Below are 23286 nucleotides of genomic sequence, written 5' to 3' on the forward strand. Positions count from 1 at the left end.
AATTTTTAATTATGAACTATTTAAATATTTTTATTAGTATAGTTAAGATGTAAAGCATTATAGTAATACTAGCCATTTAAAATATAATTGTATTTTCTTTACAAAATAATTATTTTATACAAGATTTAGTTACATATATATCAATTATCAGACCTACAAATTCTTTATTCACAGACACACATCGTATATATTTTTTACAAGTTATTTACATTATTTTTTTCGAAATCGGGCATTAATCTTTTTGAATCGTTATTTTTCATATAATACAAGTACACGTACATGAATTCCATATCTTTGCTATGTGTCATTATATATGTATACTACCGTATCGTAGTTTTATGTATTGTAAATAGAAAATTCAAAATTAATTCAGGAAAAGCGGCAACACTGCGCCTAAATTGACACCGAACGGTGAGGTAGGCTCTTTTTCTGTTTTCAGTCCTTATTTATCGTGAAAATTACGCGATTTTCGAGATTATTCGTTGCAAATTACACCATTTTGATGCCTATAATTTACTGAGGTAAGTTTCATGCTTTTTAAAAAATGATACTGTCCTAAAAATTACTTATTTTGGTCGTCGGCAGGGGATTTCTTTCTATAGGTTAAAGCCCTAATGTTTCTTTGATAGATGAACCGGACTTACTTTATGGATGTTATATCGTTGTCTTTAACAGTAAAATATTTTTACGTTAAAAATGTTGTATGAACTGCTCTTTTGAAAGCGGGGATGAAATGTATTACTTAATTTATAGTGATAGTCGCCATGCGTGGTTTGACGGACCCCTGGATGCTGATCGTATGTAACAGACTAGTCTCTTTCTGTTCTTCTCGTTTTCTTTTCATACATATTTATTGCTAAACTATAGTTGTTTACAACGAAGCATACTTCGTAATGTAGGGCATGCATATTACATCTTTTGTTCTAAATACCATGTAACAATAATATTTGTTTTTTAAGACTATACCCGATACGAAAATTACTAGTATTACTTCACTGCCTTATTACTTTCTTGTAAAATGGTCAATAACTCCATACTTTCATTTAAATTGTTGTCAGCAATATATTTTTATAGTTTAAAGAAGAAACTAAAAATTAAAACTTTAGTTAACATTTGTCAGTTTTAGATATCATTTTTTTGTTAATATAGTACTTATATATGTAAAGGTCTGTTTCTTACATTTAATATCCTTTTGTAAATAATTATTAATTTCATTGTTGTCTTTAATTAAATGTGGCAATATTTTAAGTATGAAAGTAATCTGATACAATGCTTAATTTTAGGTTTTGTGTGTCGTAACTAGTAAATTAACATTATTCTTGGTTTAATTGTATATGATGCTACAAGCAGATAAAACCATATAAAATTTATTAATTATAAAATTCTCAATAGTAAAACTTACAATTTTTCTTTCATGTAGATCAGCATAACATTTATTGTATATTTTTTCTACATATTTACTATACTCTACAATTTTTGTAGAGCATTCATTTTTTGCACAATTTTCTGATATCCAGGATAACTTAACCTTCAAATATAACCAGTAAATATTTTTTCTAGTATATGACAATATAGTATTATATAATAATACTATATTAGCATCTGTGTTGATCTTGATTGTTATATTACAGTATATTAACAGTTTTTTTTTTCAGCAGGGTAGGCAGAGGAATCCTAGTGTTTAGATATTCTGCTGTCATCATTAAAATGGAATGCAATGTAGCACTTTGCCTCAACACCAGAGTGAAAAATTGAAAATATTAAATATTTAATTTTTTCAAGTTGAAATCAAATTCATAACCTGTCACGTTTGCAGTCACTCTAGCCACAACTAGGATTAGCTAGTAAAGCTAATTGAAATTTTATTACACAATATATTTTATATACTATCTTATTATATTTTGCCAAATTTGCAATGATTTCTTATTGGCTCATCTCATAAGAATTTTCTGCGGCAGTTGACTATTACAACAGCTTCTTCACTCAATAAAAGGCTATTCAATTCCACAATCCAATACTCCTTGTTTGTAGGGCAACGTGCATAGCGGAGGGGTGTATCAGTCGGCGCAGTGTTAGCAACAGCGATGGTAATGGAGGCGTCCCCGTCCCCGCAGAGCGTAGGTCGCGAGTTTGTCCGCCAGTACTACACGCTACTTAACAAGGCGCCTGCGCATCTCCACAGGTAACTTTTGACACACGTTGGTAAAATAATCTCTCCTATCTATGATTGTTTATTTCTGCTATCTGCGACACTTGTATTATCTGGTCTGTTAGGGTAAGTAGGTGAGGTCTCACCTACTCACCCACTCAGTAGTGCGAGCAAACCGAAACTTATGTCACGCCGTATCCCGCACACAGCAACCCTGTTGTGCCTACTGGCTGAGGCAAAGGATACTTAGTGATAAAACACTCTGTTCCCAATTTTCAGGTATATACATTTTGGAAATAATCTTTTTCTCTTTAAATAAATAAACATTATGTTTATGTCATACCTGTGTATTTTTTCTAAATATGTTGTTCTTCTATAAAAAGTAAAAGTTATCGTAGTCCTTCTCTTTGATCTGCAGTCACATTTTCCTATTTTGTACACTTTGTATTTAATCGACGATATGAGGCCCATGGTCTGACTACAAACGCGCTTTGAACACTCGCGTTCTATCTATCTTTGTTAAAAAGACAAAGCGTGGCATTGCGGTCAATTTTGAGGAAGGTGGATGGAGAGAGTTCTTTAGTGGGATGGAAGTAAAACAAGGGTTATGCAACTATGTTTATATTTCACGGGTTTATAAATTTGTGAACATCGTTCAATCGATACACGCTATTTTATACTGTTTTTAAAATACAATTACCCACTTTTACAATTTATATTTTAATTTAAACACGTTCCATTTCTCGATATCAAATAATTATATGTACTAAAAAATAATGAAAGTACTATACTTTATATGCTAATACAAAATATTTATTGAGCAGAGCGCTCTACTGGAGACTTTTTACCTCTTGGTAACGCTAGGCGCCTGCTATAGATACCGACTAGGTAATTAATGTAACTACAATTGATACTCGCTTCGCTCAACATGTGAACACTACCGATATTGTTAACTAGCGGTCCGCGGCTTTACCCGCTTGCACTACATAATTGTTCATTTAATAAACAGAGTTAACTGACAGATCGAATCGAAAATATTTAATTGAAAACCTCCTCCTTGTTTTGAAAGTCGCTTAAAAATACAGATTCATTACAAATAAATACAGATTTATTATAAGTATAAGTATAGATATGTATTGCTATATATTTGCAGGCAAACTCATACCTTGAGTTCATTCAAATGCCGATAACTTTTTTTAATGAACTGATTTTGATGAATCAAACTTTAGATGTTAAGTTGACTTTGTAGTGTATGTAGACTTGTGTATGGTGTTTAGGTTAATATAACATCTTTAATACATGCATTTAATATTTAAGCACAGTAATAAACTAGTATTGATCAAGAGCAGTCTTTCATTAGACGTCTCGAACACACCAACATTACATGGCTACCCTGCCAGGCGGTACCAGGTATACATACACTACAACTTAAACAAGGCAATTGACGAAAGTTTTAAGTAAATCAGTTCACTACTTTCGGAGATAAACGTGATCATACAGACGTACATATCAGTGGCGTGGCTAGGGTATTTGCTGCCCGGTGCGGCTTGGGGGACTTGATGCCCCTTTCCTGTTGATGAGTTCTAAAAAAAAAAACAAAGTGATCGTCGACTTTTATGCCCCTTTCCTTTTGATGCCCGGTGCGGCTTAGAGGACTTGATGCCCTTTAAAATGGTCTAAGGTCTAAAAAACAAAGAAAAAACAAACTGATCGTCGACTTTGACGCCCCTTTTCCTTTTGATGCCCGGTGCGACCGCCCCGCTCGCACTCCCCTAGCTACGCCACTGGTACATATAGACAAGCTTTTTCGCTTTCCATTATTCTTTTTAAGTGTCCGTCTATCCATTTCAGTTAAATGTACACACAAAATATTCTTACTGTTTTATTATAAGTATAGATTAAATCATATCATATTGAAGTACAAGAGAGAATATATATTAAATAGTGGTATAAACCGAGGTATTATATATCTGTTACATAATGTCTCCAAAACTCGGTGGGAGTCGGGGTACTCAATATTTTCTAATATTATATGAATGTAATTTGCCAGATTCTACAACAATTATTCGTCGTTCGTGCACGGCGGGCTCGACGCACCCAACAGGGAAACGCTGCCCGTCGTGGGGCAGAAGCAGATACACAACCGCATACAGCAGCTCAACTTCCGCGACTGTCACGCCAAGATTAGTCAGGTACGGGGCACCGCACGAGTAACCGTGCCATTACCACACCTCTAGTCGACCTACTAATACAGCTGATGTTTGCGTGGCAGGTGGACGCGCAGGCGACGCTGGGCAACGGCGTGGTGGTGCAGGTCACGGGCGAACTGTCCAACGGCGGCGCGCCCATGAGGCGCTTCACGCAGACCTTCGTGCTCGCCGCGCAGACACCCAAGAAGTACTACGTGCACAACGACATATTCCGCTACCAGGTATCCCTATGTCCCTAAATGTTGCGTGTAGACATTCTGAGTCCTTCATTTAAAGATTATGTTGTTACAAACAAATTTTTAGAGTAAGTATCAACAATAAAATTGTAAATTTACACACCTTTTCTAAGTTTTAAATAATAAAAAATATGCTCATGACAACAAGTGTTTGTGTTTTGTTTGCATAGGACATAGTGTTCTCTGACGAGGAGGGTGAGGGCTCCGGGCGGTCGGAGGGCGAGGAGGAGGAGGTGGCGGCGGCGGGCGGGTACTTCCCGCCGGCGACCGCCTTCCCGCCCGCGCCTTTCCCGGCACCGCCGCACGCGCCGCTGCCGTCGCCGCCCGCCGCCCCTGCTCCCGCCGCCCTCGCCCCCGCGCCCTCTCCCGCTTCCGCCCCCGCGCCCGCGCCGCATCTCAACGGGCACCCGCCGCCGCACGAGGACGCCACGCGACACCTCGTGGCCGCGCTGCAAGGTGAGCCGTTAATTAATTCAAACTAAAAACTTAGAAAAATGCATACGTTTGGCGCACCAACAATACGATACAGAGTCAAGTTTTTGGAATTATTTTATACTCTTTCATTCTCTTTCTCTTTCATTCTATTCATAATGTAAGACTTATAGTGTATAGTTACAATATTTTAATACAAAACTTTTTTTTTTTTTTTATTGAAGATAGGTAAGCATTTGTCCGCTATCTCACCTAGTAGTAAGTGACGATGCGGACGATGGTGGAGCATGCTTACCCAGATAATGCCTATTCACTCTTTCCTTGAAGACGGCCAAGTTGTATTTATCGGGGAACAGTTGAGCAGGCAGGGAGTTCCACTTCTTAGCTGTTCGCATTAGGAAAGTGTAGGCGAAGCGCTGCGTTCGAAAAGCAGGCACATCGATGACATATGGGTGAAATCCCAGCCTACGTCTTGTGCCCCGCTGATGGAAAGGAGAAGAGGGTACTAGGTCATGCAGCGCTGCTGCACACTCTCCGAAATGTATCCTATAGAATACCGACAGGCATGCTACTTTACGACGGTGTTCTACGCTTTGCAGCTTTGCCTCAACAAGCGCTGTGTCGCCAATGAGCTTCTTGGCGCGATTTTCAATCGAGTCTAAGGTCGCTAGCTGATATTTAGCAGATCCGACCCATAGGTGACAACAGTACTCCATATTCGATCGGACTTGAGCTTGATAAAGTTGAAGAAGCTGTCCCGGTGTGAAATACTGCCTAACCCTTGAGAGGACTAGTTTTTTAGCTGCTGTAGTAGCCAGAAACTCGATATAACGTCCAAAGTTCAGATCTGACGTAAGGCTCATGCCAAGAAGCTCAAGATGGTCAGCTATCGGCACGGGTACATCTCGGAAAGTCGGAGCAAGATCGAAGGGGCTCCGTTTTGTAGAGAATAAACACGCCTGAGTTTTGATGGCGTTAAACCTGACAAGATTAGCATCACCCCATTCAGAGACGCCCTGAAGTGCCAGATTCAGACGACCGCGACGAGTCTATGATAGACTCCCGACAAGACTGGATTTCGTTCCGGTTGGCCTTCGCATTAGATAGATATTTGTCAACAACCGTGCTGTCATCAGCGTACCCAACGATATCGGGTGTTAACATATCGTTGATGTGCAGCAGGAATAGGGTTGCGGACAGATCAGAACCTTGAGGAACTCCGGCACTTATAGCCTGTTGATCAGATACGCGGCCATCAAGGACAACTTGTATCGATCGCTCACTCAAGAAGTCTGATATCCAATTGCAAAGGTCAGGTGATACTCCGTATGCGGGAAGCTTACTTATGAGGCTTGCATGCCAGACCCTGAAATCAAATGCTTTAGAGATATCGAAATAAATTTAGAGATCGGATAAGTTTAGGGCGCTGATATAGCGTGTTTACAATTTATCTTTAGAAATAATGTTTATGCTTGTGCAGTACCCTTACAATACTGTCCCCCTTTGGGAAAAAAATGTACAGAAAAATATATAACTACAAAAATAAAATATGTTTAAAAACCAAATCGAACTGTAATGTCGGTGTAATTGTTCGACCAGACCTCGTAACTTGAAGCAGAGTTTTGCTGTTGTCGGCTGCTGCGTTTGCGCATTGTTGTCGTTCTGCTGATGTTGTATTTGTGGGTTCATCGCCTTTGTTGACAACGAAGGCTGGCTTAAGTCGGTCAATTGATATGACAGCTGTTTTGTTGGAGCGTTGAACTTTAAAATATTTTTCATGTTTTTTCAAAACTTTGTAGGGGCCCTCGTGCGATCAGTGGTTTTCTTACAGAGTGGGTCCTGAGAAACACATTGTCGCATGTACTCATATCTTACTGCTCAGGTAGCTCAGGTAGCTTCGGCTACCTGAGCTACATTTAGCCACAGAGTAAATCGGTCCCATAATATCGATGTGAACATGTTCAAATCGTTCAGATTCGGGGAACTGCATGAGTGACGAATTATTGTGACGCGACCGCGTGATTTTCGCTTTTTGACAAGATACACATTGTGTTGCCCACGTACTTGCGTCTATTCATTCCAGGCCAGAAATAATGACATGTTAACATCTTTCTCGTTGCTCTGACGCCTGGGTACGCTACGTCGTCTAATATACTGCGCAGTATATACGGTTGACTTGCACTTGTATGGCTTCAGGTTGAGCCTTGGAAAAGAAATTGCAGTTTCCCATTCATTAATTGTAGCTGTGGAACGTCTTCGACACATGCTTGGGATGCGTCGGTAATTATCGATGGCGGTGCAATGGTTCTCTACTGACTGAGAATTTTCCCTAGTTTCTTCGTTCTACTTGTATTTATTTTATGGCGCTCAATTATTGATAATCGTAATTACAGTGTGCCAAAATTAATTATCCTTTTCGGATGTAATAATCCTGTAATGCTGCCGACTAATCTGTTATCGCGCATATCCACTAATAAATTATACTTTTTTTTTTAAAAATCGACCCCTTCATGAATATTTGTATTTTTCATTATTTTATGCAGCATTTTGTGCAGCGGTCGCACCGGGTATCAAAAGGAAAAGGGGCATCAAAGTCGACGATCAGTTTGTTTTTTTCTTTGTTTTTAGACCTTAGACCATTTTAAAGGGCATCAAGTCCTCTAAGCCGCACCGGGCATCAAAAGGAAAGGGGCATCAAAGTCGACGATCACTTTGTTTTATCTTTGTTTTAGACCTTAGACCATTTTAAAGGGCATCAAATCCCCTAAGCCGCACCGGGCAGCAAATACCCTAGCTACGCCACTGTTCCACACTAAGACTACACTAAAGTCGGTTTTTCGGTCGGGTTAATTTCATTAGAAAAAAAGTATTTTTTTAAACAGGTAGGATTTTTAAAAATATAAACAGTTCTGATTCATTGTTATGATATTTGCGTAGTATATTGTTAGAAACTATATTCTTTATTATTTTAACTTGATTATATAATTTGCTAAGGTAAGTTTTATAAGTTCGACCATAAGTCTCAAGTCCATATTGTATACTAGCGGCCCCCCCGCGGCTTCGCCCGCTTGAACTACATGATTATTCATTTAATAAACAGAATTGACAGACAGTCAATTGTGTTGATGTCAATGAAAAATTTAATTTACTCGTTGAGAAACAGCCTTAAATGTTAAATTATTGATTTGGGTAAGGATTTATAATATTCTTTGTAAAATAACTTTCATGATTGCATATTACAAAAAATACCCAAATCGAATCGAATAATCCAATGCCGAAATCGAATCCAAAATAATTAATCGAATAAATGAATCGAATATCGAATCGAAAATAATTCATTGAGAACCTCCGCCTTGTTTTAAAAGTCGGCTTAAAACACAGATTAATTACAAACAAATACAGATTTATTATAACTATAGATATGGATTGCTATATATTTGCAAAATGAACTCATGCCTTGAGTTCATTCAAAATTCATCCAGAACCGATTTTGATGAAACAACTTTAGATTTTAAACTGGTGGTGGGTTTTAGGGTGGTCATAAATACAGACAGACAAGAAATTTAAAAAAATATATTTTTGCTTTCTATTATTGTTTTTAAGTGCCCCTCTATCCATTTCAGACCTAAATACCAAATGTACAGACAAAATATTTTTACATATAGAGATATGAATGGGTTAGGGAGTAGTACAATAATAGCTTGACCTTGAAGGGGATACGATTTTTTATAATTATAATCACAGTTAAGAACTGCCTGAGTTTATTATATACATGATCAATTTGGTGAGTCTAATTGAATTTATTGTCAATATTAAGTCCAAGATAAGTATGTTTGTTAACTATTTCGTTATATGGACAATTGCATGACCCATTTGTAAATACATGCAGGCAGTTATGATTATGGGTGATTATACATTTTAAAGGTAACTGCCTAATAAAAGGTGATTTAACTATTACTAGCTTATCCTGCATCATGGCACCACATTATAAGGTTGATGGGCAAAAGAAAAGAAAAACGAAAAACAGCGCTTAGAAGATCTCGATGCCAAACGCCAATTACGGAAGACTCGACTCAAACCCTCCTACACCTATACATATAACGATGCTGGCCAACTGTACTGTGCGTCCTGTAAGCGAATTTTCAAAACAAAATTCATATTTCGGCTTAGCGAGTCACACATAAGAGCCCACCAAAATTAAAGTAAAAAAAGCGAGACATGCAAGAAGTCGCCATCGCCGAAATCAGTGTGGATATATATATAAGGCTGATAAAATCCGTTTGTAGCAATTGTGTGGCTTTATCTGGATCAATACTAGCAGCTAGCAGGCATGAATCAACTGCAAACTGATAGCATGAACAATGTTTGATACAGTTGCTCGTCTCATTGACATAATATAAGAAGTGCAATGGACCCAAGACTGACCCTCGAGCTGTACCTTTTGTGTTCGGGACCACGAATACCGCAATTGAGCTTTTCGATTGCTCTTTATCTTGCAAAGTGTCAAAAGCGCAAGTACATGTCTTTTGTGATTTAAATGTTGGTTTACCTTGTGAGTAAATTCAGCTCAGGTCTATTGTACCTGGTAAAGACCAGGTTGAAATTCAAACTGTTTTTTTTTGTAATGACGTCATTATTATGTGAGAATATATACATATAACATGATATACCTATATAGAGACATATATTAATAATGTCACTTAATTTTATATTCTTTCCAACTTATGTCCATATTATCGAGGTCTGAAATAATTAAAAATTTTAAATTAATAATGTTTGGTGATACAGGTAACGCGATCTCGGGCGCAGTGCCAGCGCCGCCGGCGAGCGCGCCGCCCGCCGAGCGCGAGCCCGAAGCGGCGCCCGAGCCAGAGCCGCAGCCAGAGCCCGAGCGCGAGTTGTCGCCGCCGCCGCAGCCTTGTTTGTGTTTTGCCTTACTAATAGTTTTATATGTTTGTAATTTTTAGAACAAACAATTTTTTAATATACGTTATGGATTAAGAGCCAAAGATGCAAAAAATAGTACCAAACTTTCGTTTATTATAAAGCTCATTTTTTTATATTTTCTTGGGAATAATATTAGAAATGCCAGACACGTTGTCCATTGCCAGACACGGCACGGTTTTAACCACCTTTATAATTTAACCTTATTTATTTAATAACTCCCAAGGTACCACCACAGAAACTCCATATTCTTTAATCGTACTTATCGGTTTCGAGTGTAGTTTTTTATATTTTTGTAAACAACAATTAGAATCTTCATGACAAATTCTATTACTGACTGGGGCCTAGGGACTTGAACTATACAAATATTTAGATGTATTTAAGAAAAAAAATGTGGTATGTTTATCTATACTGCAATAGACTAAGTAAATCGTAATTTAAGTCTTTTGGTAGTTTATTAAAATAAAAAAATCACTGACACGCTTGACACTGTATCCCACATACAACAGGGCAGGCTGAGGGTACCTAGTATTCAGATACTTTCCCGAATAAATTCCGACCCCGTGAGAATTTTGGGATAAAAAATAGCCTATATCTTGCTTCACAACCTGTCTCTAACTTTCAATATTAGTTAGGTACATAATAATCAGTTTATATGCCTCGGAAAAACGGAGGGACAAAAAAAATGATATTGTTTGTTTCTGTTTTGGTGTTGTGCTATGTATATGCATTTGAAAAAACACGATTATTTTGAAATCACAGACCCTTTAATTGTATTTATTACAAAAAAAATATTAGCAAATAATATAATCTTTCAAAATTATCTTAATATAATTGGTTTTATAGACGTGAGGTCAACTTACATTGAAGATATCTAAATCCTAAATCTTGAAATCTCAGTGTTTTTATCATCATACAATCTCGTTTTTGTCTAATCTATACATATAATAAGAGAGTAAAAATGGCGCATCTGTACATTGAATATATTTAGAAAATAATAATTGAGGGGGGCTTAGGAAATAGTAATAGAGCCCAAATTTACAAAAAAAATCGTCTGTTTATTTGTATATTGGTGTACACTAATCTCTGAAATTACTGGACGGATTTGAATGAAACTTCTTTGGTTGTATAGCTGTTATGTCTAGGCAACACCTAGGCTATATTTTATTTTGAAAATCTGGATACCTGGTGTGGAACCTTCACAGCCTGTCTATAGTTTTACAAGAGATAAAAAAATACACTCCTTGGGGAAAATTGAACAACATGACAAACAATTTCCACCACATAACAAAAATGAAGGTTGGAGTACCTGACGTAGAATCCTAGCAGCCCATCTAATCTCTAAGAGATATAAATATAGCGTCTTAGTAAAAGTTGATCAACATAACAAGCATTTTCTGTCCATATAACAAAAATGAAGATCTGGATATCATTCATATCTCTTAAAGCCTAAGCCCCCCCGGCTTAGGCTTTAAGAGATATGAACATAATGGCTTCGAAATAGGTGTTATGCATGGTCAGTGTTAAATGAAATGAGGTTACTATTCGGACCTAATAATTTGAAATAACATAAGCTAGGAGTACCTCCACGTGATGAAGGCGGTAACAGTTCAGGTCCATTTTATAATGATAGGTATATTATTGAAGACTGCCTCGCCCCTGAAAAATAAGTACTGACTTTGATGGACGCTCTTGCATCCCCCGATTAACACAATTCTTTCATAGTTTTTTTACACTTATTTCTACTCTCTTTTACACAAGTTCGCTAACAGTATAATAAATAATTAGCTCTACATATCAATGGTCAATGTATATTATTATAAATATCAAGTATCAACATTGGTTGTATTTTTTAATTCAAAACAATCAAATCAAAAATCCTTATAGATATTACGATAACGTAGAAAAAAAACATATTTGAAGTCATTATAGTTGTCAGTCAATTCCATTTATTAAATGAATAATCATGAAGTTCAAACAGGCGAAGTCGCGGGCGTGCCGCTATTTATATCATAAATCATAATTTTACAAGCAATTTCAAAGAACAAAACATCGAAAATAAAAAAAATGCCGAATCAATAAAACAGTTGTATAAAATAACTCTTTTAGCAAGTAGCAATTTTGTCGATTAACCATAATTTAAATTGATTTAATTTTTTAAATTATAAACTGATTGTAATAAAACACTAAATGTTAAAGGAAACTTGCCAGCATCCAATCGTGAATGTTACGCGGTTTCTGAGATTAGCGTTATCCAAACAAGCAGACAAAGTTTTTAAAAAACATTTTTTTGGGTTCTATTACACTAAGAAATATCCCCAGTAATAGTTTTCCTGATATATCTCCATGTACAAGCACCGATGGGTTACGAGTAAGTTAGTAAGCTTATTATGAGTATCCTGTTATTTCAACAGCTACCCCCGCACCTCCGGAACCCAAGACGTATGCAAACCTGTTGAAATCGGGCGCCGGCGTCCCACGTGGCTCTCCGCCCGCGGCGCCGCCGCCCGCCGCCCCCCCTGCCGCCACTGTCGCGCCAACGCCCGCATCCCACGCTCCTGCCCCCGCCACGACGCCCGCGCGCCCCCCTCGCACCATTCCCCACGCGCCGCCCGCCGACGTGCGTGAGCCGCGGCCGGAGCGCCGCTACTCGGACGCGCAGCAACTGTTCCTGGGCAACCTGCCGCACTGCGCCACCGAGGACGAGCTGCGGGCGCTGTTCGCACGCTTCGGGCCCGTGGCCGAGCTGCGCGTGCACAGCAAGCCGGCCGCGCCTGGCGCACCGCGGCACCCCAACTACGGGTTCATCACCTACGAGACGGCCAAGGCGGCCGCCGACTGTCTCAGCGCTGCGGTCGGTATCCTGCACTGTCATTATTTTATTTTATACATTTTAAAATGTTATCAAAATATAATTAGACATTTGCAAACATAGTTACCATATCGTCCGATTGTTTGTATTCTACAGCCTCTGTTCTTCCCGATGGAGGGCGGCGAGGGCGCCGGGGTGAAGTTGAACGTGGAAGAGAAGAAGACGCGCGCGCGGGAGCCTCCGCGCCGCCGCCCACCCTCCGGCCACCGCGCCGCCTTCCAGCCGCGCCAGGCCTACCGTCGCTAGGCGCCCTACCCGCGCCTCCCTACCCCCATTAGGCGCCCTACCTGCGCCGCCCTACCACCGCTAGGCGCCCTACCCGCGCCACCCCTGTCACGCGGATCTGATCACGCTTCGCATATCGCTTCTTTTCGTTAAGTAGTTAGATAGTGAATTAATTTTATGTAAGGTGCTCCTCTCGCCCCTCCGTCTTTCTTCACGCAAATTCTTGTATGTACTTGTATGTCGTCGTGTCCGACCAGCGGTCGCCCCCCGCGGCGCCACACCGTCGTAGGTGGGCTCAACTATAGGTTAGGTTTTTAGGGTTTTTTTTTCAAAACTCAATGAAGAAAAGTAAAAAATGACTTGTCGCGAAGGTCGACCGCCGGTCGCCGTCCCCGTCCCGTTGGACTCCTGTAATTATTATATAAGTTTATATTAAGCGGTTAAAATTTAATTTTTGTTTATAGCTAGCGCTCGTGACGCTCGCGAGTGGAGCGAGCGCCCGGATGCGCTCGCGCGCCGTGTACAGCCTTTAGTTCTTCAAATAGTCCTATTTTCTGTAATTTACTTTTAAAGCATAAAAGTGTTATGCATCACTGATGATATATTCATTATTGCATTTAGTGCATCCGATCGCTCGTTTCCATTTTGTAAATGTGTGTCTGTCCTCGTCAGACCGCGACAACGGAAGCGAAGTCTATTATACAGCATAAATACTTGCAATGCCGCCTGCATTGCGCCTCCAGCTTTTGGTATGTTAAAGTTGTCCGTGTGACCGATGTTACTTGACAGTGACGCCCGCGAATCACTTATATAGTTTGCTTACTGTAACTACATTTTTGTATACTGATTATAATAAAACTATATTGAACTTAGTTGAACAAAACACTAGCATTCGAGTAATGATATATGTAATTTAAAAATTGTATGTAGATGTGGAAAATTCTAATGTAAGATGTTGGAAGGTGCGGCCGCCCTCTCTTAAATACTCACACACTTACAACTTAAACTGGGACTTCTAATTTTTGTAGGTCGACCTATATTTTCTATACCACTAATTGTATTTTGATTTAAAAATATTAAGATATATTACATTTTGGCTGCGCCGTGTCCTGTGCGTAGGTACATTCGCAATTGATATTTGTCATATAGCTTCTTATAGATTATAAAAATATCTTGATGTCATTACTTTGGACTCAATGTCGTCGTTATATTGAATATGGAGCAAATTTGATCCAAAACATTCTTAAGTCGTTCGTCCGACGTCGACCGTGTCTCTGGTATCTATTATATAACATACAATAATTTTCAAATCTAGAAATGTAATAAATTCTTATCATTAAAATCAATGAGTGATAACATTTGCCCATATTCTGTATATTATTTTTAATGTATTTTTACGTGACTTAAATAAGTTGGCAAGATTGACATATTTGAAATGGCTACTATAATTTTATCTTTGGCGAAATGAATTGTGCTCAACTGGCACGCTCGAAACGCCATATATCAAGAATTCAATTCAATAATTTTATCTTAAATAGCTATGCATCTAATTTGACATAACACAAATATTAATTGACAAATTGGTCTGCTTACATACGTCGTACGGACATCTAAATGGCATTATTTTGAGTTAACCAATATTTATTAATTATTGTATTTTTAGAGTACGTTCAAATAGAAATTATTCATGTTGGTAACACTATAAATTATTTACAGCAATTGTGGTGTAAACACTATTGAAAAGGAAACTGATCTTAATTGAAAGTGTTAGGTTTAGTTCTTTACGTCACGTTGCCGCGCCACTCCTTACATCAGCTTTTGCTAAAATATGTCACTAATATATTCTTGCGTACTCATATCATTTTTAGTTTATACTGTAATGATTTTTTTATATTACTTGGAAGACATTTTTGTTAACAGGATGAGTGAGTGCTTCGTTCACATTTAATCGAGTCTATGGTTCTTAGTGACTATAGTGTTCTAGAAGTCTCTTGAAGTAAAAAGTTAAACTTTTATCTTTTCCAAATTAATAAATACATTATGATGAACTTTTTTTATCAGATTAAACAATGCAAATAAATGTAAGTTCATAATGTTATAAGGTATAACGTTTTTGTTGTATCTATTATACTAAAATTTAGAATTGAATAATACTACAGCTGTGAATTTGAAAACTTCTATAAGTCATATGATTGTGGCAACTCTGCCTGGCATCGAGACTGTCTTGTACATGTTTACGTGTTTTCCATCGGCACCGGCAGTGACGAGCTTGCTGTTGTGTGTAGAGGAGATGAGGTCACGCTTAAACCACCATTGCGTATTTTTTTTACATAATAATTATATTCGTATAAATTTTTGTAAGCATTTTTAGTCGATTTTATTAATATTTTTGTATATGAGAAATATTACTAATAATAAATAGTATTTTGATTCTCAACAAATAAACATTGGGAGCAATATTGGATGCATTTGGAATATTTATAGTTAACCCCTACACATATATCCGACACCATCGTCACTGCCAGCCCCACCACCACGCACGCACTTGCAACTCGTGTAGCTCTTAACCTCTTCAATTTGTTTCTGTATTTATTGTACTGATTTAATTTAAGTTTATATCATAGTCAGAACTAGCCATATGCTAAATATTTACGAAGCTGTCGCCGGAACGAGGACGCAGTCGGCCTCTGAGGCGTCCTCGTTCGGGCGACGAGCAATGTCTTTTGTACTAAACACAATGAATGTGACCTCGCGGTCGTCGTCCGCAAACTGCAAGCGAGTTTAGACTCTGAAATTCTCAATAACATGATATGTTTTATAGTTCCTTACAGTCGTCAGTTGGTTGTTGTGTCGATGCGGGTCTAAACTTAGCGTTGTGGAGTGCGCGCTGTAGTGTTGATAGTGGTGGCGCCGCGACCACCACCACCACCACCTCCTCCACCGCGCGCACCGCCCTCTGTAATAGAGACGTACTTTTTGTAACAACGCCGTGTGTTTTATTTACTATCCCCCTTAGATTAATAACAACGAGCCTTCATGATTAAAAACGCTTTGAATTACTATAAAATTATCATTCTATTATATTATCTTTTCAAAATGAAAAGTAACGGACATATAATTAATCTATATATATATATATATATATATATATATATATATATATGTATATATATATATAAGGACATGTTCCTACTGACTGAGGTAAGACGCACGCACAGTAGCATCGCTGATGGCAGATACGTGAAATTTGAGATTGAACAGATGTTTATTTTCGTAATCTGGACATCAATGAAGAAGGGATTTTGGAAAATTTTAACTATGAAATAGGGTTTGAAAGTTTGTATGGTTTTTTTTAAATCGGCACCGATTTTTATAAAATTAAAAATTCAGACTCATAAAAATATTTCATTGAACACGTGTTTCACGATTTATCAAAATATAACCCCTAAACTAAAAATAATTTCATAAATATATTTAATAAATATATTTAATAAATATTCGTATGATTCAAGCTGCGCGCGTCCTCTAGTAATGTATAAATGCTACTTTTAACTAAAGCTAACGAATACTTATCTACCACAATATCTGAGGTGGACACCACCATCCACTCTCCAGCTGTTCACGGTTCGATCCGATTTATCGAAACCGTTAATTGACAAATGTATAAATGTCTACATTAGGTATCTATGTCTATTTTACATCATCTTATTTAACATCATTTTATATCTGTGTTTATTTCTGTTGTTCATCTACTATGACAAATATAATTTTAATAATAAATATATTTTTCCTATAAATAACAAAAATAAAAGATTTTTTTTGTGTCACGCTATATCCCGCACACAACAGAGTACGCAGAGGGAACCTAGTGTTAAGACACACCGTTCCCCACTTTCTGCCGAATTCTGGAGGCATTGCGTGTTGAGTGGCAGAACTCAACGGTCAACGCCAAGCTTTGCCTCGACACCAGCGCGAAGAAATGGAAATGTAAACGTAAAAAAAATATTTCACCTCCTCGAGTGGGAATCGTATTCACAACCTTCGCGTTACAGTCGCATCATTGTGCCGCTGCGCCACAAAAAAAAAGATTATTTTATTTTTAGTAGCTACGTGTTTAATAGCACTGAGGGTTCAGTGGTATCATTTTTGCTAAGATTTTATTAGAAAAATTACTGCTATTAATGATTTAAACAAACATTGACAAAATAATTGCGATGTAAGAATGAAAACAAAAGCACAGGTCAAACGTCGTCGTAGCACTAGTAAGACTGCAAGAGTAGCAAGGCGGGCTGGGGCAGTGGGCACAGGCAGTCGGCGGCGCGCGCTCGTACTTGACGCGCTCCTCGGGGTGAGTATTATAGTATTTATTTCGTCTAAAAATTATTTGTATCAAATTGAAATAAAGATGATAAATGAAGGTTAATAATTTAAAATATGTACCGTTAATATCTGCTGCAAAAAAATTAACAAACTTTTTATAATTAAGCTCGTTATTAAAAATTGCAGATTTTTTACTTTGTTGTAAATTGTAAGAATACTCTGAGAGGAGACGGGATAAGAAAAGGACTATCGCGTATTTGAAAACAGGTTTATTGCTAACTCAACAACAGAATTGATTCTGCAAATTTAACACAACATTTTAGAGTTATGAATGGAACTTTGAGAGTGTATTGTAATAAAAAGATTAATTGCCAACTACGAAATAAAATGATCATGTAGATATGTACCTAATGTATAATATAAAATCATTAAATAATATATTTTGTATATATCAATTCTTTAGTTTTCGCGATATTTACACATAAATGAAATTATTTTGACTGCACAAAGAGTATTATCCATTTTTGGGTTCCGTATTTCAAAAGAAAAATGGAAGGTACTCCTGGCTTATGTTATTTAAAATTATTAGGTCATAATAATAACCTCCTTTCATTCAACACTGATCCGCAGAACAACTATTCCTAAGCCATTGTATTTATATCTGTTAAGGTTAAGGCAACCCAGCTAGGTTAAGGCAACCCAGCTAGGGTTGTTGTGGGTATGTTGATCGACTTTTACTAAGACGCTATATTTATATCTCTTAGAGATTATATGGGCTGCTAGGGTTCCACGTCAGGCACTCCAGACCTTCATTTTTGTTATGTGGGTGGAAATTGTTTGTCATGTTCAATTTTGCCCCAAGGCAGTATATCTCTTATAGCTTAGACAGGCTGTTAATGTTCCACATCAGGTATCCAGATTATTAAAATAAAATATAGCCTAGATGTTGCCTAGCATTAATAGCTATATAACCAAAGAAGTTTCATTCAAATCCGTCCAGTACTTCCGGAGATTAGCGTGTACAAAAAGACAAATAAAAAATATAAATACAATTTTTTTGTAGCTAAACCCCCCCTCAATGATTATTTTGTAAATATATTCAATGTACAGACGCACCATTTTCACGTTTTTGATTAGGTAGGTGTAGTACATCAGTACATGCATAGGTTGTTATTTGTAATATTTGATTCGTAGAATGCAGTATTATGACACTCGTTACTAAACAAGTCGCTGAACGTTGGAGTCAGCGTTAAATGTTTACGTCCAACATGCGCTACGATGTATTGTGTCTTTGAATATAATAAAAGTTACATTTCATATTTTTATCTTACGAGTTTATGAGCAGCGAGGCGGGGGCGGCGGCCGGGTCGCGCCTATCGGCGGACGCTGCGATAGCCGCGCTTCCGTCCGCGCGAATAACCTCCTCATCACCATACGTGTTCCAGTTACATTAGAGATATCTCAAAATAGAAAATGTAAGCCAGTTTGTGACAGAGTTAGCGTGTTCGGGGAAGAGGCTGCCGGTCGTAGGTTATCGTCCATGCTCTGTATTTAGGTACTTATCATTATTTTTACACAAATATAATGTTTTGGTTTATTTAAATACGGTCAACTCACAATCAGTCGAGTGATAACGAATATCATATTTATACTTATATAACGACACTCACGCTTATATACTTATATTATGTATAGTTTCTAAAGCCGGCACGGAACGGAAGTTATGTTTAATAAGAAAGCTCGGCGAGCTGGAGGAAATGTACGGACGTGTACAGAACTAACATGATGGAAACTCTAAAGTACCCATTGCCCAATACACTTAAAATGACTTACTGGTAATACATTTGTGGCATATTTAGGTCAATGGAAACAAATATACCGCAAAGTGAGCTTGTCGTTATGTTCAATTAGGATTCTTTCCTTCGCATCTCTTATAGGCTGAAATAGGTAAATGGATCACGAGCTCGATTCTCGATGTCAACACTTCTGCTTCTGCAATGCTTTAATAAAATAATATTTTCAATATTTTGTTTTTTCAATGTACTTAATTATATGTAATACTAGCGGCCTGCCAGCGGCTTCGCCCGCTTGAACTACATGATTATTCATTTAATAAACAGAATTGACTGACAGTCATATGCGTTGATGTCAATGACTAATTTAATTTACTCGTTTAGAAACATCCTTAAATGTAATGTTATTGATTTGGGTTTTGTAATATTCTTTGTAAAATAACTGTAATGATTGCATATTACAAAAAATACCCAAATCGAATCAAATAATCCAATGTCGAAATCGAATTCAAAATAATTAAATGAATCGAATATCGAATCGAAAATATTTAATTGAGAACCTCCTCCTTGTTTTAAAAGTTGGTTAAAAATACAGATTTATCACAAACAAATACAGATTTATTATAAGTATAGATATGGATTGGTATATATTTGCAGGCAAACTTATGGGTCTTGAGTTAATATTGACAGTCGTCTGCGCCCCCTGCGCCCCCTGCACCCCCCGCGTCCCCTACTCCTGGGTCCCGATCAGCGCAGATGACGCAATCGAATGTGACTTTAATCAAAATAATAGTGATCACAATTTAGTTCCAGCAAATAAACGCAGATAGATACACTGTGATAGTGGGTTACGTTATAGCCCGGGCCGGGCCGGGCCGGGCCGGGCTGGCTGAACTGTGCCATGTCTGCAATTGTGTTTAAACGATACATATGAAGTCATCGCGAGGTAATGTGTTTCTCGGCCATTCCTCGGACCGTACCTTCCTATAATATTGGTTTCAGCAGCGAAACAACATCTGCCTTTATTTTTATATAACCCTGCGGTAAAATTATAATATTTTAAGATTGTTCTTAAAGTACATATCAGCCGGTACAATTAGACTTAAGGTTCAACTCAGATTCGTTTGTTGTAATTTTTAACTTAACTGTTTAAATGCTAAAGTAAGTATGGGGTATACTAGGTCGGTTTTTCAAGTACTTTAGGATGTCGATTGCATCCTTTGACTTTTTTATGCTTGCGTTGAACAACAACATTGATTTGTTACAATCTCAAGCCGCGTGCCGGGCCTACCGCGCGTCGCTCCCGCGGACGCCGACAACGACGACGACGACGTTATATCTATTGAAAGGAATATCCGATTTTAATAATTTAAAAAATAAATTTTACATGTATTGCAATTATCTTTAATAAAATATATAATTAAAAGGATAAGGAATATTACAGAGGTAGGAATAATATAATTTGATTATTGTCAGCATTTTTATCAACTTTTAAAATGTAAAAAAGTGGAATATTGGCATACTTAACTACAGTAGTTGGACATATGGTGCGGACGCGGACGTTCTGTAATACTTTAGAACATCGTCAATAGTTTCCGCAGCGCACCTTCGGTTACATTATTGCATTTTCATTAGGGATCTCTACTTTTGTAAATGTAATGTAGCCTATGTTGAATCAGTCAGTGAAGATGCAAGACTGATTTTAGCACTAAAATTAAGTTTGTTTTAAAAATGAGTAGGTACATTATATTTTTTGTCTCCTTTCCAGAAATAATACACGATGAGGAGTTACTTCCTGCTGCTGGCCTTACTGGTCGCAGCAATTTGCTCCACTGAAGCAGTCACGGTAGTACTCTGAAACCTTCTAGTTAAAATGATTGTATAGATTAGTCACATTTTCAAAGTTGTGTTGTGTCAGTTGTGACACTAACGCTTTAAGCAAGTTCTCGCGTCACACTGGCCGCTGGCCTGGCGCCTATCCATAAAATATGTATAATTATACTGTACTTTTTGTATTATTTATTGTTTTGTTTGTGATATATCAGAAGCGGCGTCGCCATCGGCGCCCGCGAACCACCACGACGACGGAGCCGGCTATGCTGGCGGCCGCGCGCCTCTTCCCCCCCGCCGAGGCCGAGCACATCGAGCTTGGCATGGCGGAGCGCCTCGACGAGAAACGCTTCCAGGTAACGCGGCTTACTTAACTAATATATAATAATAAATAAATAATAATAAAATAATTTATTTCTCCACACAAAGTAAAGTATACAAAAAAGTCGTGTATATTTAGGTACATAAAAATATTATATACCTGTACATATAACTATAGATGACTCACTTTGTAATCACGTGTGTTATTGTAGGAAGCGGAACGGGCTCGCGTCAATGAATTGATGAACGAAGTAGACGAGGAGAGCGGTAACGAAGTGTTTATGGACGACCCGTGCCTGAAGGTGCACTGCAGCGCAGGCCGCGTGTGCGAGATCGACGAGCATGGCGACGCCGTCTGCAACTGCATCAAGGAGTGCCCCTACGAGACGGACTCGCGGCGCAAGGTGTGCACACATCGCAACGAGACCTGGTCCTCGGACTGCGAGGTGTACCGCCAGCGCTGCCTGTGCCTGGACGGCAGCGAGCTGTGCCGCGGGCCCGAGTATCATCACGTGCAGATCGAGTACTATGGCGCGTGCCGCGAGATGCCGGCCTGCTCCGACAGCGAGATGTCGGACTTCCCGCGGCGCATGCGCGACTGGCTCTTCAACATCATGCGCGACATGGCGGAGCGCCGCGAGCTTTCGCCGCATTACCTGCGCATGGAGCGCGAGGCCGAGTCCAACCTCACACGGCGCTGGACCAATGCCGCCATCTGGAAGTGGTGCGACCTGGACGCGCACGACAACGACCGCTCCGTGTCGCGCCACGAGCTGTTCCCCATCCGCGCGCCGCTCATGGCGCTGGAGCACTGTATCGCGCCCTTCCTGGACCGCTGCGACGAGGATGATGACCACCGCGTCACGCTGGCCGAGTGGGGCAAGTGCCTGCAGCTCGACGAGTACGAGCTGGAGGATCGCTGCGACCAGCTGTCGGAGGACGCAGCTTAGACGTCTCTTCACCAAAATTACTTTATATAAAATATTATTTTAACAATCTAATTCGTAATTTTCATCGACGACGCTGATGACGCTGTTAATTCTAACTTTGCTTATATGATTTATCTATTATTAACACTACCTAGTTAATAAATACTTTACAATTTAATAAACGATCTTATTATTTGTGCTTACTATAGAATATTACTTCAAGGCTAGGGGCTATCTTTTACCTACTCGCTTAATAATTATGCAAAAGGTTTATAAAATATATAAATCTGTGATTAGAAACCAAAACATATAAATAAAATATAATGTAAATAATTGCTAACGTCTTTGAATTAATATTCCTACCCATTAATGTCTATGAATGATTTAAGATTTTTTATTTGATATCCTAAACCTAAATAAAATTTTATCGGGAATAAGCCACTATTTCGATAATTAATGGAGCAATAAAGCAGCAACTTTAAGACCAATATTTGTGGGTTCGATGCAATGTCATTTGTCCGTGATATCACTAGGTAGGATATATCCAAATTATATTAATTTCCTACCAGTACAAGACAACGCGGCGTGGAACGGAAAACTGATAATTTCTCTAGACAAAAAGCTAGACTGAAACAAAGCAGTGCGGCGTAACGCGGTCTGACCGCATACGCAACACATTCATTCGGGGCAGTATTGGGGTCCGTGACGTAGCGGTTTTGGCCACGTCACGCGCCGGCCTAAGAACTATGTCGGATGCAAGTGCCTTGCTATATCAGTTCCTGGAGTGAGACCTCCCGGGCGCCCAAGGATGCGCTGGTTGGATGTCGTGATGCAGGACATGAGAGCCAATGGTCTAAACACCTAGGACGCAAAAGACCGTGCAAAGTGGAGTAGGTTGAGTAGGAGGGCAGACCCTGGCAATAGCCGGGATTAATGCCAGGAGGAAGGATCACCTTAAAGATCCATTGGTATGTTTCCTAAATAAATACATATTTAATGAATCAATTAATAAATTACATTTATTT

At 38.5% G+C, this 23286-nt stretch overlaps 2 protein-coding genes across 5 annotated transcripts; both read left to right on the forward strand.

Moving 5' to 3' along the window:
• Positions 1-268: 268 nt before the first annotated feature.
• Positions 269-16054, forward strand: rin (ras GTPase-activating protein-binding protein 2). 2 transcript variants are annotated; one of them, XM_085207229.1, is made up of 8 exons: positions 269-416; positions 2032-2182; positions 4200-4341; positions 4422-4580; positions 4766-5051; positions 9816-9947; positions 12386-12825; positions 12940-16054. In XM_085207229.1, exons 2-8 carry the CDS (start codon positions 2085-2087, stop codon positions 13087-13089), a joined length of 1407 nt encoding a protein of 468 aa, XP_085063355.1. In that variant the 5' UTR covers positions 269-416; positions 2032-2084; the 3' UTR covers positions 13090-16054. The 2 variants fall into 2 exon arrangements, with proteins under 2 accessions (XP_085063355.1, XP_085063354.1); XM_085207228.1 differs by having other exon boundaries at positions 362-521.
• Positions 16055-17269: 1215 nt separating this feature from the next.
• On the forward strand, positions 17270-22596 carry SPARC (secreted protein, acidic, cysteine-rich). 3 transcript variants are annotated; one of them, XM_085207241.1, is made up of 4 exons: positions 17270-17416; positions 20950-21027; positions 21227-21367; positions 21545-22596. In XM_085207241.1, exons 2-4 carry the CDS (start codon positions 20962-20964, stop codon positions 22280-22282), a joined length of 945 nt encoding a protein of 314 aa, XP_085063367.1. In that variant the 5' UTR covers positions 17270-17416; positions 20950-20961; the 3' UTR covers positions 22283-22596. The 3 variants fall into 3 exon arrangements, with proteins under 3 accessions (XP_085063367.1, XP_085063370.1, XP_085063369.1); XM_085207244.1 differs by lacking the exon at positions 17270-17416 and adding an exon at positions 18790-18943; XM_085207243.1 differs by lacking the exon at positions 17270-17416 and adding an exon at positions 19926-20127.
• The last annotated feature ends 690 nt before the right edge of the window (positions 22597-23286 follow it).

The sequence above is a fragment of the Heliconius melpomene genome, chromosome 3, assembly GCF_056956725.1.
Source record: "Heliconius melpomene rosina isolate 202511_hmr_F chromosome 3, ASM5695672v1, whole genome shotgun sequence".
NCBI lineage: Eukaryota > Metazoa > Arthropoda > Insecta > Lepidoptera > Nymphalidae > Heliconius > Heliconius melpomene.

Bases quoted from the DNA above. Each gene is read 5' to 3' on its own strand.
- rin (XM_085207229.1), top strand. From the start codon at position 2,085: ATGGTAATGGAGGCGTCCCCGTCCCCGCAGAGCGTAGGTCGCGAGTTT. The intron at 4,581-4,765 runs GTATCCCTATGT...TTGTTTGCATAG, and splicing joins ACGACATATTCCGCTACCAG to GACATAGTGTTCTCTGACGA. The intron at 5,052-9,815 runs GTGAGCCGTTAA...TTGGTGATACAG, and splicing joins CCTCGTGGCCGCGCTGCAAG to GTAACGCGATCTCGGGCGCA.
- SPARC (XM_085207241.1), top strand. From the start codon at position 20,962: ATGAGGAGTTACTTCCTGCTGCTGGCCTTACTGGTCGCAGCAATTTGC. The intron at 21,028-21,226 runs GTAGTACTCTGA...GTGATATATCAG, and splicing joins GCTCCACTGAAGCAGTCACG to AAGCGGCGTCGCCATCGGCG. The intron at 21,368-21,544 runs GTAACGCGGCTT...GTGTTATTGTAG, and splicing joins TCGACGAGAAACGCTTCCAG to GAAGCGGAACGGGCTCGCGT.